Raw genomic sequence first — 16247 nt, 5'->3', positions numbered from 1 at the left:
CGTCTGCTTTCAGCTCAGGTCATGGTCCCAGGGTCCTGGGATCAAGCCCCGCATCGGGCTCCCTGCTTGGCCGGGAGCCTGCTTCCCGATCTCCCACTCCCCCTGCTTGTGTTCCCTCTCTCGCTGTGTCTCTCTCTGTCAAATAAATAAATAAAATCTTAAAAAAAAAAATGTTTAAAATTTAAAAGCAGAGAAATTTAATTTGATTGATTCAGTTTGATTGCCTCAGTCCTGCTAGTTATTCATGGAGAGTTAAGGAAAGATTTTTTGTTGTTGTTGCCAAACACCTTTATAATTTAGAAAGACTAATTCCAAAGGGGAAAATATCCATCTCTACAGTAAAGTCAAAGCGTTCAAAAAATTTTTTCCAAATGACTGTGAACACTGAAGGGAATCTTTCTAACTTGCCGGTGTGCCTCTGTCTCAAACAAAAACTAATTTAAAGTAGTCTCATCATTCATATCTCTTGGATGACTCCTTCTCAGCTCTGAAATTATCATTGCATTACAGAAGTCTGAGGATTGACAGCATGGGTCACAGTACATTCTTTTTCATCAAACAAGATTTATTCTGGTTTATCAAGCATTTAGGACTGCTAGTAAGAAAACGAACCAGTTATAACCTTTCCTAAAATGAATTTATTGTTATTTCTCCATGCTCCATATCAGACACTGAATTTCTGTTCCTTGGTGGGATTTTCCATTTTTAACAGGAAATAAGAGCATCGACATAAAAAGTCTTGAGCAAAAATCACTAAACTAATGTACTGAAATCATTTTTCAAGTATATAACACCCACAGGGTTATACTTAATAGGCTTGTTGCAATAAAGAAATGGCTTTTTCTTTCTCTTTTTTCTTTTTTAGGAAGTTCCAGGTTACAGGCAACTTCAGCTCCCACAGTTGGTGGTGGTAGAGAATGGTCTCAGAAAGGGGCAGGGAGGGGGTGGCAAAAGTGAGGTAAAGAATTTTTGCACCTCTAAAGCATGGAGCAGCTCAGGAGAGGGGCCGGCCAAGTGGAGAAGAGGAGGTTCCCTGTGGTGTGTTCTGGATAGGCACCTCAGCACGCTTGTTTTTTTGTTTTTTGGGTTTTTTTTTTTTTTTTAAGATTTTATTTGAGAGAGAGAGAGCACGCATACGCACACACGAGTTGGGGGAGAAGCAGAGGGAGAGGGAGAGAATCTCAAGCAGACGCCCTGCTGAGCGTGGAGCCTGACCTGGGGCTCGATCCCATGACCCCAAGGTCATGACCTAAGCTAAAATCAAAAGTGCACGCTCAACCGACTGAGCCACCCAGGCGCCCCTCAGCACATTTTTTTAGAGCATTCTGTCAGGTCCTTCAGAGGAAGGCCCACAGGGGGTGAGGGTGGGGGGCGAACCTCAGGAAGGGTTGTCCACAGAGGGAAGGACTATGTGCTTGGCTGAGGACCAGACTGTGTGGAGCTGAGAGCAGGGCAAGGGGCTTGATCAAGAGCACGGGGCCAGCAGAAGCAGCATAGAGCCCCACAGCCTCGGTGACCTTCTTGGGGGAGAAATTGAATGCGTGTATATCTCAGCATGTGACCCCAGATAACCTGCCTCTGGAAAGCACTGTGTTCACTTGGGGCCCAGCCCTCTTGTTCCCTTTGTGTTCATCTCTGGGGTTCAGTACTTTGGCATTTCACAGGATGCTTAAAATCAAATCCTTCTCCATGGACCTTCATAGAAGGTGTAACCTCTCTCTCCCCAAAACCCCATCATACCCCAAGCCCCCATACCTAGTGCAGCTTTTCATCCTGGTTGTAGATATCACCTTAAGTACGTTTTCTCCTTTGAACTGAAGATGACCTTGTTTGTCCAGATCAATATTGACCAAGGTCTTAACTCCCCAAAGAGAATTCTTGTCTGTTTAACTTGGTCGTACTGTTCTTAGCACAGTTGGGAAATTAAGAAATGCTGCTTTAGCTGCCTCATTGCAGAGCTGATTATAGTCACACTTGGTGGTGTGTCCCTCGACCCTACCACTTTTAAGTAGGTCATTGAGGGGAGGGGACTGCTTGGTTTGCATTGTCATTTGGCTCCATGGAAAAAGCCAGGCACATGCTGAGTCCCTGCTCTCCTTCTCCTGTTCTGGACCTGGTTCTGACCTCCCCTGCTTGTGTTTTCCTACTCTCCCTTGTACAGAGACAGGGCAGGGCATTGTTCATGCACTGACCGACCTCAGCAGCCCCGGCATGACCTCAGGGAACGGAAATTCTGCCTCCAGCATCACCGGCACTGCCCCCCAGAATGGTGAGAATAAACCACCACAGGCCATTGTGAAACCCCAAATCCTGACGCATGTTATCGAAGGGTTTGTGATCCAGGAGGGGGCGGAGCCTTTCCCGGTACGGACTACTTCTTTTCCCCTCTTTTTTTTTTTGTTTTGTTTTGTTTTTTTTTTTTTTTTGAAGTATATTTTGGATGTGTATTAGAATATTTTTACATTTCCATGTAAAATTTCCAAAAATGTAAACAGTTTGCTCTTTCCTTATTAATTTGCCCCCAAAAGAACGTCAGAGCCATTTTCTTTCTAGGATTGTCTTCCTATGGTCCAGAAAGGATCAGTGATTAGGAATAATTGGCCAGGCCCCTTGGTTAGAAGGGTCCACACAGACCCAGCTGTGTCCCTGCCTCGTGTTGTGTGACAGCCCCCCCCTTAGTTAGAAGGGAGTTCACATTGGGGTGTTTGGGGCAAGATGATGGGTTTTGGGAAATGAGACCTCATTCAGTTTTGAATGCCAGGACCGCTGAGTGGCAAAAGTTTAACCAGTTAGAGAAGAAAAGGAAAGTGTGTAGAATAGAATTTTCAAGATGTGTCTGAAATGAAGGTGAGAGAACAGGGTTGTAGCCTGAGCTGCTTTTCTGGGATTAGAGCCTTGAAAAGAGTGAATGCAAGTGAGGGGCTCTTTAGAAAGGGCACAATCAAATGTCTCCAGGGAAAGCATAAGACCAAAGGGAAATATAAAAGAATCAAGAAAATGGCTTATTAGAACAAAGCACCCCAAGCTGATTCCATGCAACGTGAGTTGGTGAGGACAGGGGGCGCTGCTCTGTGGGTGGGAGGAGCCCAGAGCCAGGTGCACAACAGCCTCTCCCGGGATGAAATTATCTGGCTGTGAGAGAATACCATCTTCACGGGACGCCATCTGCCTTTTGTTCATTCTTTGGGTCCATGAGTGGTTTGAATAGTCAGTGGAAGACTCTAAGCTTGATGAACTGAGCTGGGTGAACTGTCCTTCTAAAATGCCAGAAGACAAATAGGTTCTTGTCACTTTCCCTCTGTAGGTGGTTCAAGGCCCATGGCAGAGAAATCCCCCTGGAGCACCTTAGCTATCAGTCAGTAGCTCCGCCCTGCCACATCCCCTCCCTCATCAGACTAGGTCTTCAGCTTGGCCTCCTAGAGAAACACCAGAAACCAACCCATCTCACGGGGTGCATACAGACTTGAGTAACAGCCCCAGCATCACCCTAGAGTTCTAGCCACCAGCCCACCTGAACGGAGGCAACAAAGGAAGGACCGGAAGAGTGAATAAGCCAATTAGGATCCTGGCAACCACAGAGGGCATTTGCTCTGTGGCCCAGAGTCCCATTTTCCTGCGCTCCTGCACGGCGGCCTGCCCCTCTGGCTGGGGTAGACCAGTGATATGGTGGAGGACAGTAGGAAACCAAAATAGGGTTGCTGAGTCTCCTCTCTCTCCCATGCGCTCACACACGGGGCCCCAGCTGTATTCCTGCTGGTGACGCATGAGCCCCGGGTCCTAGCAGTTCTGGTGCTGTGGGAAACCTGACTGCTGCCTCCATCTCTGCCCCTTAGTCACTTGGAAGAGTAGGTATTTTCCTAACTTCCTAAGCCGTCCATTGGTCCTGGATTGAAGCCATTGCTGCACTTTGGTGACAATTGGCATCTTGCCTCATGAGCTCCACGGCAAAATAGGGCCTTGAGCAAGACACACTTGGATGATGTAGAGCCTGGCGTCTGTGCCTAGCTGCATTCTGTATGTAATTTTGATGAGGCTGGAGAGCAAGGAAGCATCTCCCACCTAACCCTCATGGCCTCCGTGTCACCTTGTCCTCTAGGTGGGACGCTCGTCCCTGCTGGTGGGGAATCTCAAGAAGAAGTATGCACAGGGGTTCTTGCCTGAGAAACTTCCACAGCAGGATCATACCACCACCACTGACTCTGAGATGGAGGAGCCCTATCTGCAAGGTAGGTGCACTCCCCCCGCCCCCCGCCCGCCCAGCACGAAGGCCTTCTGATCTGGCCCACCTGACCAGGGGGCAGACGGGGCTGCAAAAGCCAGCCGTACACACTTCCTCTCGTGGTATCCGTGGAGGGACATGTTCGTCTACTAAACATTCCTCCCGGTCCCTCTTCAGCCGCTGTCCCTAGAAAACAGGGAAGGGGAAAGTCGCTGCCCTTGGAGAGCTGTTTGTCCCCTGCCTCTCCTGCAGCCCCACACCAGCCAGCCACGGGATCCCAAGAGTTGCTTTTCCTGTGGAAGTCATTGGCAAGAGGTGGCAGTGCCACGGGCCAGGGTGTCCTCCCCTCGGCTTCCCTCAGGCCTCAGGGGCCAGCCCTCGGGCAGCACCATGGCCCCACGAGGACTCTGCACTTGCAGCCTGAGCCACTGACTGGGTGGGGGCTGTGGAGGTTACAGAACTCATGGGTTCTGGGATCTAGGTCCACAGCAAACTAGACAGATCGAGGTAGGGTAGAACAATTCCAGATCAGTTGTGAGAGCACCCAGAGTATTCCCTGTGAGCCTGCCAGTCGCTTCCAGGGTCATAAAGAGGGATGCTGATTCTTTATCACCTGTGTTTGCCTCAGGCTCATAGCGCTTGGGGAGAAAAATCTGTCAGGTGTCATCACCAAACACCCCTGTGTACTTTCCCGGGTAGGGGAAACTTTTTGGCCCTTCCCAAACCAGTGGCAAAGCAGTTGGGCGTTTTCCAAGCTAGGCTGCCATTGCGTGTCACAGCTACGGGGGTGTGAGCAGGGGAGGCAGGCCTTTTGGGGGGCTGTCCAGGGTCTTGTGGGAATTGCTCCTCTTTACACTTACTCCAGTTTCCACACTTCCCAGAATCCAAAGAGGAGGGTACTCCCCTCAAGCTCAAGTGTGAGCTCTGTGGCCGGGTGGACTTTGCCTACAAGTTCAAGCGTTCCAAGCGCTTCTGTTCCATGGCGTGTGCAAAGAGGTGAGTGGCCTCAGCCCCAGGGCTGTACCAGCCCCTCCCTCTCAGGGTTGCACCTCGGGTCCTACCCCACTTCAGTGATCATCCGACCCGGGAGCCCCTGCGTGTAGCTTAGCTGCGTTCCAGGCTCCTCCACCTGCCTGGGAGCAGCGCCGTGTCACTAGTCCGCCAGGTACTGGAACCCAGAACTCGAGTGAGCAGCCCCAGGTCCAAGGAAAGGAAGCAGTGCTTTAGCTTGGCTGTCCCTCCTGGGCCCCACTGAACCCATACTCTGTTCTGCCCCTGGCAGCTACTGCCCCTTAGGGGAAGCCCTCCACCAGAAGCCTCGCCCAGAGGCCCTGCACTGGTTACGGATGCTCCATCTGTGAGCTTTCACCCAGCATAGGCCAGTGACCCTGGTCAGGCGCAGCATCGGGTACTGAGCGCCGGCCACGTGCTAGGCTCTGCACCAGGCACATGGGGTGCGCAGTGTCATCTCATCTTCAGAGTAACTGCGAGGCAGGGATTGCCGCCGGCCCCTTCATGCCCACTAGGAAACTGAGGCACAAAGGGTAAGTACCTGTGCCCAGTGTCCTAGAGTTGGGGAGTTGGACTCATCTGCCTCTGAAGCCCTGCGTGGTCTTCATACCACGGCGGAAGCAGGAAGCCCTGAGCCCTCAAAAGAATAGCAATCTCTAGCCCCCTACGCAGAGGTGCTCTGCATGTCGGCTGGAATAAGGCTCCCCTCGGCCCTGTGCTGGAGGTCAGCAGCCCTTGTTCTGTTGGGCTTCGCAGATACTGCGTTTTTTACAGACCGAAGGTGTCAGGCAAGTCTGTCCGCACCAGTTTTCCAACAGCGTTAGCTCATTTTGTGTCTCTGTGTCACATTTGGTAATTTTCGTAACATTTCAGACTTTTTCATTATTATTATATTGTGTGATTTGTGATCAGTGGCCTTCGATGTTACTAGAGTAATTATTTTGGGGTGCCACGAACTGCACCCACGTAAGATAGTCCGTGTCGTCTGTGTTCTGACTGCTCCACCAGCGGGCTCTTCCCCCATCTCTCTCCCTCTCCTCCAGCCTCCCTGCTCCTGGAGACACAACAGTATTGGAAATTAGGCCCATTCGCCTGGGTGGCTCAGTCATTAAGCATCTGCCTTCGGCTCAGGTCGTGATCCTGGGGTCCTGGGATCGAGCCCCGCATCGGATTCCCTGCTCCACGGGAAGCCTGCTTCTCCCTCTCCCACTCCCCCTGCTTGTGTTCCCTCTCTCGCTGTGTCTCTCTCTGTCAAATAAATAAATCTTTAAAAAAAGAAAGAACGAAGTTAGGCCCATTAATAACCCTACAGTGACCTCTGAATGTTCAAGTGAAAGAAGTGTGGTGCGCCCCTCACTTTAAATCAAAAGCTGGAAATGATTAGGCTTCGTGAGAAACACTGTGGAAAGCTGAGACAGCCTGAAAGCCTGCACCAGACAGCCAAGTTGTGAATGCAAAGGAAAAGTTCTTGAAGGAAATTAAAAGTGCTGCTTCAGCGAACACATGGGCGGTAAGAAAGCAAAAACAGCCTCATTGTCGATGTGGAGAGAGTTTGGTCCGGATAGGCGATCCAACCCGCCACAACATTCCCCTAAGCCGGAGCCCAGTCCAGAGTAAGGCCTAACTCTCTTCAGTTCTGTGAAGGCTGAGAGAGGGGAGGAAGCTGCCGAAGAAAAGCCTGAAGCTAGCAGAGGTTGATCCATGGGGTTTAAGGAAAGAAGCCATCTCAGTAGCATAAAAGTGCAAGGGGAAGCAGCTGTGCTGATGGAGAAGCCGCAGCAAGTTCTCCAGAAGATCTGGTTCAGATCAGCGATGAAGGTGGCTACGCAAAGCAACAGATTTTCAGTGTAGATGAAACAGCTTTCTCCTGGAAGAAGATGCCACCCAGGACTTTGATAGCTGGAGAGGAGAAGTCAGTGCCTGGCTTCAGAGGACAGGCTGACTCTCTCGTTGGGGGCTAGTACAGCTGGGGACTTAGGTTGAAGCCAGTGCTCATGTCTACCATTCCGAAAATTCTAGGGCCCTTCAGAATTGTGCTAACTCTACTCTGCCTGTGCTCTGTCAGGGGAACAACAAAGCCTGGAGGACAACACATCCGTTAAAATATGGTTTAGTAAATATTTTAAGTCCAGTGTTGAGACCTACTGCTCAGGAAAAAAAGATTTCTTTCTGAATTTTACTGCTCACTGACAGTACACCTGGTCACCCATGAGCTCTGATGGAGATGTGTGATGGGATTCACGCTGTGTTCATGCCTGCACACACATCATCCGTTACGCAGCCCATGGATCAAGGAGTAATTTCGACTTTCAAGTCTTTTTAAAAAAATGCATTTTGTAAGGTTCTAGTTGCCATAGATACAGATTCCACTGGTGGATCTGGGCAGAGTCAATTAAAAACCTTCTAGAAAGGATTCACCATTCTAGATGCCATTAGGAACATTCAGGATTCGGGGGAAGTGCTCAAAACATCAGCATTAGCAGGAGTTTGGAAGAAGCTGATTCCCACCCTCCTGGATGACTGGGAGGGGTTCAAGACTTCAGGGGGGGAGTAGCTGCAGGTGTGGTGGAAACAGCCAGAGAACTGGAATTAGAAGTGGAGCCTGAAGATGGGACTGAATGGCTGCAATCTCATGGTAAAACTTGAACAGATGAAAAGTTGCTTCTTAGGAATGAACAAAAAATGCGGTTTCTTAAGGAGGAATCTCCTCCTGGTGAAGACGCTGTGAGGGTTGTTGAAATGACAACAAAGGATTTAGAATATCAAACTGAGTTGATAAAGCAGCGGCAGAGTTTGAGAGGATTGACTCCAGTTTTGAAAGAAGTTCTCCTGTGGGTAAAACGCTATCGAACAACATCGCACGCTACAGAGAAATCATTCGTGAAGAGTCCATCGATGCAGCCAACTTCATCATTGTCTTTTTTTTCTTATAATTTTTTAAAAGGGTGTATTTATTTGAGAGAGCGAGCACGCGTGGGTGTGCACACAAGCAGGGGGAGGGGCGGAGGGGGAGGGAGAGAAGCAGACTCCCCACTGAGTACGGAACCTGATGCAGAGCTCGGTCCCATGACCCTGAGATCATAACCTGAGCTGAAATCGAGAGTCAGAACCTAACCGACTGAGCCACCCAGGCGCCCCCATCGTCATCTTAATAAACTTCAGTGTAGTGTAAACATTACTTTTATATGCGCCAGGAAACAAAAGCCATCTGACTGGCTTTCTTGCCAGTCCTATCTGGAGCTGAAGCCGCAGTATCTCCGAGCTGTACCTGTACTTTCCAGCACGACAGCGCACACTGTTTCCTGGCAGAGGCCATACTTCGTGTAGCGTATGTCAGCCATGAGTTCTTGCCATGACCCAAGTTGTCGTGGCCAGTCCTTTGCACACGTTAGCTCATACAGTTGTCAGAGCGGGTTTAGAAAGTGAGCGGTCTCATCCCCAGCTCCAGATGAGGAAACCGAGGCTCAGAGGTCAAGTGCCTTGCCCAGAGCCGGCCGGCTAGCAGCACGCGATGGCCTTGGGAGCAGAGCACACGGACAGACTCCGCTATTGCCGGAGAGCCTGGCTGTCTTGACGCTGCGGGGGGCCCGCGCGGCCCACCACTGCCCTGACTCCCGTTTCCCTGACTGCGGCAGGTACAACGTGGGGTGCACCAAGCGAGTGGGGCTTTTCCACTCGGACCGGAGCAAGCTGCAGAAGGCGGGAGCCACGACCCACAACCGCCGTCGGGCCAGCAAAGCCAGCCTGCCCACACTTACAAAGGACACCAAGAAGCAGGTGAGAGGTTGGCAGGGCCCGAAGCTCCGTTGTCACAAGTCCCCACCAACTCCCCTCCCTGACGGACCCGGCACACCCACATTCCTCTTCCTCGGCCGCCGCACATCCGCACCATCGTGTTCTCATTTCTTACAAGCCGTCAGATCAAGCCCTTCCTGGGCCCCGTAATAGGCCCCTGCGTTTAGACCCATGGATGCGTGGGAGGTGATTTCCTGCCTCAGTGACCTTGCCCCCTCCACACCCCTCCCCTCCCAGTTTGCCTCCATCCTTCCAGGGCCAGGGAAATGGGGTCTCCTCTGCCTGGCCCCGGGAAGAGACAGACTGTCCCCGTTCCCTTGGGTCTTAACACAGAGGGCCAGGTGAGGAGGCAGCCTCCCCACTTCAGCCCTGCTCCTCGCTGCCGCCTCGAATCCAGAGCACGGAGTTCTTGCAGCCCCTCCTAGGAACACGGGGGTTCCTTACAGATGTTGTAGCCCCCCTCACGTGCCCGGAGCGCCATAAGGCGCTGAGGCTCTAAGTTGCGCCGCAGGAACCCAGTCTTCGTGGGACGTTTCAGAGCCTCATGGTTTTGGCTGCTTGTCACTTGGGTCATAAACCTCTTTAAGAATCTGACGAAGGCTGGGACCCAGCACGCACACGCACAGGAAATTTTCCGTGCTATTTCATAGACCACCCCTGAAACCTCCAGCGTCCTGTTTTAAAACCCCACATCTAGAAGAAGCGATAGGCGTAGATAGAATCAGATGGATGCGGTGCAGTGCAGGGAGGGGCTCACTCTGCGTCGGGCCAGGGAGGGGACAGCCCAGAAGATGGGGGCGTTTTGATCTAAGCATTCAGAGGTGTGTAGTCGTAGACCAGGTGGGAGGGGGGACTACCCGCCTTTGCCCGTCGCCCTGCTGGAGACCCAGAGTCGGTTTGTTCCCCGATCCTGAAGCCAACGGTTTCTCTCTGCTCGCAGCCGGCGGGCGCCGTGCCCCTTTCGGTCACGGCTGCATTGCAGCTGACGCACAGCCAGGAGGACTCCAGCCGTTGCTCGGATAACTCAAGCTACGAGGAGCCCTTGTCGCCCCTCTCGGCCAGCTCGTCCACCTCCCGCCGGCGACAAGGCCAGCGGGACCTGGAGCTCCCAGACATGCACATGCGGGACCTGGTGGGCATGGGACACCACTTCCTGCCAAGCGAGCCCACCAAGTGGAACGTGGAAGACGTCTATGAATTCATCCGCTCCCTGCCAGGTGAGGCCCAGGGGGGTCCCGTGCGGGACTGGAAGAGCGGCCCCCGGGAGAGAGGGATAGCCCCCCCCCCAAGGAAATGACTCAGTTGGTGACTCAGGCTCAGGAGCTGCATGCTGCAATCCGCCGCATTTCCTGGCATGGCAGGGTCTATGTGAGATGCAGGGGTGACCATGCACCAAGCCTGTGTCTCTCCTGGGACGGGGGGCGAGGAGTCAAGTGGGAGTGTAGGAAACCGGTCAAGGAGAACACCAGCGTAGGGAAAGGGAAGCTGCGTGACAGTGGGCAGGCAGGCCTCGGCCGGTGGGAGACACGACCCCGGGGAGCAACTCGAGCGGAGGTGCACAGACGTGGAAGGGTATGATGTAGGGAACCGCACAAACCCTGCTGGGGTGGGTGGTGCGCACGTGGTTCTGAGGCCTAGAATTGAGACATGAACCTTGAAAGACCTACCTCGCATTATTCACAGATGCTTTCAGGGGGATCCCGCAGGCTTCTCGGCTGTTGTTTCTGGCAGTCGCCCCCAGCTGCTGGCCACGTCAGGTATGGACGGCAGCCGCAAGCCTGTTACTCAGAGACTGGAGTGGGAGCAGTGGCCGAGAGCGCAGACTTGTCTGTCAGAACTGGGCTCACATCCCTGGCTCTGCCCCTCACTGCAGTGTGTTAGTCATCTCCTGCCGCATTCCCAGAATTTATCACCACACAGTTACGGTGGCTCAGGAACGTGGGAGTGGCTTGGCTGGACATTTCTGCCACAGGGTCTCTTGTGAGGTTGCGATGAAGGTGTGGCCCAAGGCTTCCCTGGGGCTGTAGGATCCTGTTCTCAGGTGCCCCATGCCCCTGATTGTCAAGGAGGGTATGGCTGCCCACAGGAGGCCTCCATTCTTCTCCGAACGGGCCTCTTCAGGACACTCGTGCTTGCATGTTCTTTCCCCACAGGAGGGTGATCCAGGAGAGCATGGTGGAAGTCACTGTGGCCCTTTTGATCTAGACTCAGAAGCTACATGGTGTCACTTTCACAATATCACACAGGTCATGCCCACAGGGACATGAAAGGGAAGCCAGGTTTATTTAGAGCTGGTTACCATAGTTCACCAGTCACTGGCCCCCATGATTCATGTTCCTCCCTCAAGCCGACCACCCTCGCCCCCTACCATAGACCCCACAAATCTCATCCCATTGCAGCAGTAATTCAAAGCCCAGGATCTCACCAGCAAACTCTGGTCCAGGCGTGGGTGAGCTCCTCAAGCCCAGTTCCTCTCCATCTGAACGCCTGAGAACTAGAGACACGTTCCCCATTCCCTCCACAAACCCAAGATATGGTGGGATAGGTGTAGGATCACTGCGGTAGGCACACCTTTTCAAAAAGGGGAGAATAGTGCAGGAAGATACAGGAGTCACCCATCGTCCCAGTTCTGAAATCTAGCAGGGCACGTGTTGGCATTTCCCTGATTAGGACTCCAAGCCCGGGAGTGATTATCTTTCCTTCTTGCTTCCACCCTGTGAGTCCTCCTTCCTTTCCCATGAAAGGTAGCCTGAGCTTTCAGCAGACTAGTTTTCTCAGCCTGTTCCTGCTGCTCTTCATTTTCTATGACCTCGACTCTTACAGTTCAAGCAGTGTTTATGCCAGTACAATTGTCTTAAAATCGTTGTGGACTTCCAGTGCATCTTGTTGGGATTTACTCCATTAGACAAAAACCATACCCCAAAATGCTCTGAGAAGCCTTTCTCTATGTTGGCTTCTTCTGAAGCTGAGGGACAGTGCCCTTAATATGTTTGAAGCTCTGCTATTGAGCGGCCCGGATCCAGGAGGCACGCCCGTAAACTCCTTAAGAGAGTTCTCTGAGGCAGCACCTTCGAGCTTCTAAGATCTTGGTGAAAGATCTGTCATGCCCTCAGTTCTATCTCTAGACCATGTTTTCTTACCTGTGTCCCGGATTTGATCTTTGCCTAGAAACTACTTCTTAGTTTTGGCATCATTTGCTATCTGGAGAGGCCAGGGATTTTCAAACGAGCAACTCCTGGCTCCTTGATGTCTAACAGTTTCACCTTTACCTCATCTGTCCTCGTTTTCCTGCGAGCAGCGGTCAGAAGCCAGGCAGCACCTTCACCGTTCTGCTGGAAACGTCCTCCGCTAGATGCTAGATCGCTACGTCCATGAGGCCCAGTACACTTACCATGTTACACCCGCTGCAGGGTCCTGACGTTTTCTCCACTTCCCAGCAAAGATCCATTTCTCCCAGTTTCCAGAAACCGTTGCCTTTCCCTGAAGCCTCACCCAGTCTCCTCACAGGCCATCAGACTGCTGTCCAGTCCCTCAGAGTATCTTAGACACGTCACTGACCCTCTCCTCAGAGTCCTTCCAGCTCCTGCCCACTGCCGCCCCCCAGGCCATGTCAGCACCCCTCTTCCAAAAGCCAGAATCTGCATTCGTTACCCCAGAGTGTCGTGGTTTACCTCAGGTTCTGTGGGTCAGGAACCCTACTTAGCTGCGCAGCAATGGCTTGGGGTCTCTTATGAGGTCTCGGTCAAGATGGCAGCCAGAGCTGCGGTTGTCTGAAGGTTTGGAGCCAGAGGACCTGGTTCCGGGCTGCCCCACTCACGTGGCACAGAGTGCCAAGCGGCCTCAGTTCCTCTCCACATGGGCCTCCTCTGAGTGCTGCTTGACTGTCCTCATGACATAGTCGCTGGCTTCCTCCAGAGTAAACTTTCTGGAAGGGCAGGGTGGCGGCTGCTGTGCCCTTTGCGACCCAGCCTTGGAAATCACAAGCTGTTGCTCCCACAGCACCTTGTTGCTCTGCCGGGTCTGCCCCGTTCATTGAGGGGGGCTCTGACCAGGACATGCATGAGTAAGAGGCGTGGGATCACTTGGGTAAGTCACTTAGCCTCTCTCGGGCTGTCACACGAGACAGCCTTCCTCAAGGTGTGCTTAGGAGGGTTCAAGGAGATCGTGCACAGTGGGTACCAAGCGTGAACGCCACTAGCTCTGACTGACCCCGTCTGTGGTGGTATCCCCCTCAGGCTGTCAGGAAATAGCAGAGGAGTTCCGTGCCCAGGAGATCGACGGGCAAGCCCTGCTGCTGCTCAAGGAGGACCACCTGATGAGCGCCATGAACATCAAGCTGGGGCCTGCTCTGAAGATCTACGCTCGCATCAGCATGCTCAAGGACTCCTAGGGCTGGCGGGCGCAGCCAGGGTTCTGGCCCGGGGCTCCTCCTCCCGACTGAGCAGAGCCAGACAGACATTCCTGAGGGGCCCAGAAATGGGGCCAGTCGGAGGGAAGGGCTCTCCCTATGGGGCGTGGCTGGTGAGGAGGTCTTGGCACCCCCTCAATGGCTCTCAGGGGCCTTTCTTTCTGTGGGAGGGGCAGAGAGGTAGGTGGCACAGAAGATGGGGCTTTATGCTTGTAAATATTGATAGCACTGGCTTCCTCCAAAGTCCCAATACTCTAGCCCCGCTCTCTTCCCCTCTCTCTGTCCCCCATTTTCCAGGGGGTATACGGTCAGGGCTCCCCAACCTGAGTTGGGTTACTTTCAAGGGCAGCTGTCAGGCCTGGATAGAGGCCTTGCAAGCCCTTGCCTGCCTTTCTCCCACTTCTTTCTCTGGGCCTGGCTAACTCTTCCGTTGCCGGCTTCTCCCCCTTCAGCCCGTTTCTGAAGCAGCCAGGGGTTCTCCCCCTTCACCCTCCGCAGGTGGAGAGAGAGAAGCTGGGCCCGGTTTGGCCACGCCTGCTGGCACAGACGCCTTAACGCTGTGTGTGTGACTGGATGACTGTGTAGGAGCCTGGACTGGCAGGTGGGCCCAGAGCCACCCTCTGGCATCTCCAGGTGTTCTGTAGCAAACAGCCACTTAGTGCTTTGTCCTGGACTCCACTCAGCCTCAGGATGGGGAGTAGAACAGAAGGGCAGCCTCCGTGCAGAGAGGCGAGATCAGAAAGCGAAGATCAGGAGTGGGCACGCTGTCTCCGAAGTCCTTCCCACACTGTGAAGTTCCCCCCCCCCCCGACTGCCCTGCTGTGCCACACACAGCATTAAGGGAGCTGCTGTGGGCCGGGCTGGGCCTCCTGGCCTGCCCACCTGCCCACCCGCCCTGGGAGCCCCAGAGTGGGGGCCCAGAGAACTTCTTGAGGGCAGAGAAGAGCCGGGGTGACATTGTCGTGAAGAAGGCAGCCTTGGGCCTCCCGCTTCCACACTTCTTTGCCTCTTGAACTTGCTAGCAATTTGAGCTACCTGCAGAGGAGGCAGGGCAGGAAGGGCGAGGGCCTGCCTCTGACTTGCCCTGCCCTTGGAGGCTCCTGGGGGGAAGAGCGGGGCTCTCCCCGGGAAGAGGGGGGGCACCTTTCTCAGCTTGTTCTATTCCCCACTCACACCCCCAGGCAGGGTTGGAAATGAAGGACTTTTTTAACCTTTTGTTTTTGTTTTTTTAAAAATAAATCTGTAAAATCTGTTTCTTCTGTGCCTTTCTCTGCTGGCTTCTTCTCATCCAGGAGAGGGATGGTTCTCTGGGCTGGGGGAAGGACAATCTCCTTAACTGGACAGCGTGCCCCCCACACTTTGCTAGGACCAGGTCATCTGAGGGCGCCCTTAGCCCCATTGAGAAATGCAAGACATGGCCTCATTTTCCACAGGTGTCCCTTGGAATGGGAGCCTCCAGAGCCCCTCAGCTCTGAGCCCCCCACCCCCACCCCCTTCCCGCAGGGGAGACATGATACTGTTGGGCCAGGAATACCTGGAACACCTGGGGCAGAGCCCAGACTCTTCCATCCCCTTTGGTTGTTGCTGCTCAGCGGCTCAGTGCAGCCTCTGCAGCCTCTGCCCAAGTCCCTGAAACTCCTGCTCCTAGCCCTAGGGAAGGGAGTTGCTTCTTCCCTTCTCTGGGTTTTTCCTTACCCTGTTTATTTATTTTTATTTATTTATTTTTAAAGATTTTTATTTATTTGACAGAGACACAGCGAGAGAGGGAACACAAGCAGGGGGAGTGGGAGAGGGTTTCCCACGGAGCGGGGAGCCCCAATCCCACGATCCTGGGATCATGACCTGAGCCAGAGGCAGACACTTAACGACTGAGCCACCCAGGCTCCCGTTTCTGCCTGTTTAAAACGTGCATTTGAGGCCCAGCCCACTGAATCCGTCTCTAAGGGCAGGGCCCAGGAAGATTAGGCACAATCACTTTGAGGAGTTTGATAACACTTCTCGGGAAAGCCAGTTAAATTGTAACTAGTACCTGGAGGAAGAGCAGAAGCCTGCCGGTGATTCTGATTACCCAGAGGGCAGAGCCAGGACTGGAGGGGCTGCTGGGCCAGGGCCAGGGCCAGGGGCCGAGCCTCGGGGAAAGTGGGAGGGTGGGGCTCCGCTGGGCAGGTGCCCCGAGGTCTCTGCACCCTGGATCCCCACCCCCCTTTTCCCTCCTGAGGAAAGTCAAAGCCAGGCCTCTCCTGAGTTTGTTCTTAAACGTGTGGTGAGGGAGGAGGGCACCAAAACTCCTCAGAAGAGAGGACATGGTGCAGTCGAGGGGACTGGCTGACACAGACAAATACCGGTGCCCTTCTTTATGTGTGTGTGAAGGGTGGCTCTAAATCCAGGTGAAAGCTCACCTTAGGCCACTTCTTTTTTTTTTTTTTTAAGATTTTATTTATTTATTTGACAGAGACACAGCGAGAGAGGGAACACAGGCAGGGGGAGTAGGAGAGGGAGAAGCAGGCTTCCCGCCAAGCGGGGACCCCGATGCGGGGCTCGATCCCAGGATCCTGGGCTCATGACCAGAGCCGAAGGCAGACGCTTAACGACTGAGCCACCCAGGCGCCCCTGGCCGCTTCACTTTTACAAAAGACCTACATGAGTCCCTGTTTTCACGGACCAAAACAAATCCCAAGAGGGTTTTTGCTTTTCTGGAAAAAGGCAAAAAGTGCAAATAGCTTGTTCAGCGTCTGTTCGGCAGCAAGCCGCAGATGGAAGCCTGCGCGCGGGGGCTGCTCAGCATCTCAGCCCCCGACCCCCCAACCCCCGCCC

At 53.4% G+C, this 16247-nt stretch overlaps 1 protein-coding gene across 1 annotated transcript in view; it reads left to right on the top strand.

Annotated features, from left to right (window-relative positions):
- The window catches only part of PHC2 (polyhomeotic homolog 2), a 52668-nt gene extending 37989 nt beyond the window's left edge, over window positions 1-14679 (top strand). The window contains 6 exon segments of the mRNA XM_044913826.1: window positions 2162-2364; window positions 4097-4226; window positions 5101-5215; window positions 8866-9007; window positions 9966-10242; window positions 13261-14679. Coding sequence (XP_044769761.1) covers window positions 2162-2364; window positions 4097-4226; window positions 5101-5215; window positions 8866-9007; window positions 9966-10242; window positions 13261-13415 — 1022 coding nt within the window. The 3' untranslated portion in view covers window positions 13416-14679.
- The last annotated feature ends 1568 nt before the right edge of the window (window positions 14680-16247 follow it).

The sequence above is a fragment of the Neomonachus schauinslandi genome, chromosome 4 (genome assembly GCF_002201575.2).
Source record: "Neomonachus schauinslandi chromosome 4, ASM220157v2, whole genome shotgun sequence".
Taxonomy (NCBI): domain Eukaryota; kingdom Metazoa; phylum Chordata; class Mammalia; order Carnivora; family Phocidae; genus Neomonachus; species Neomonachus schauinslandi.
The sequence above is the reverse complement of the archived record's forward strand: the minus strand, read 5'-3'. Positions and strand labels throughout refer to the sequence as shown.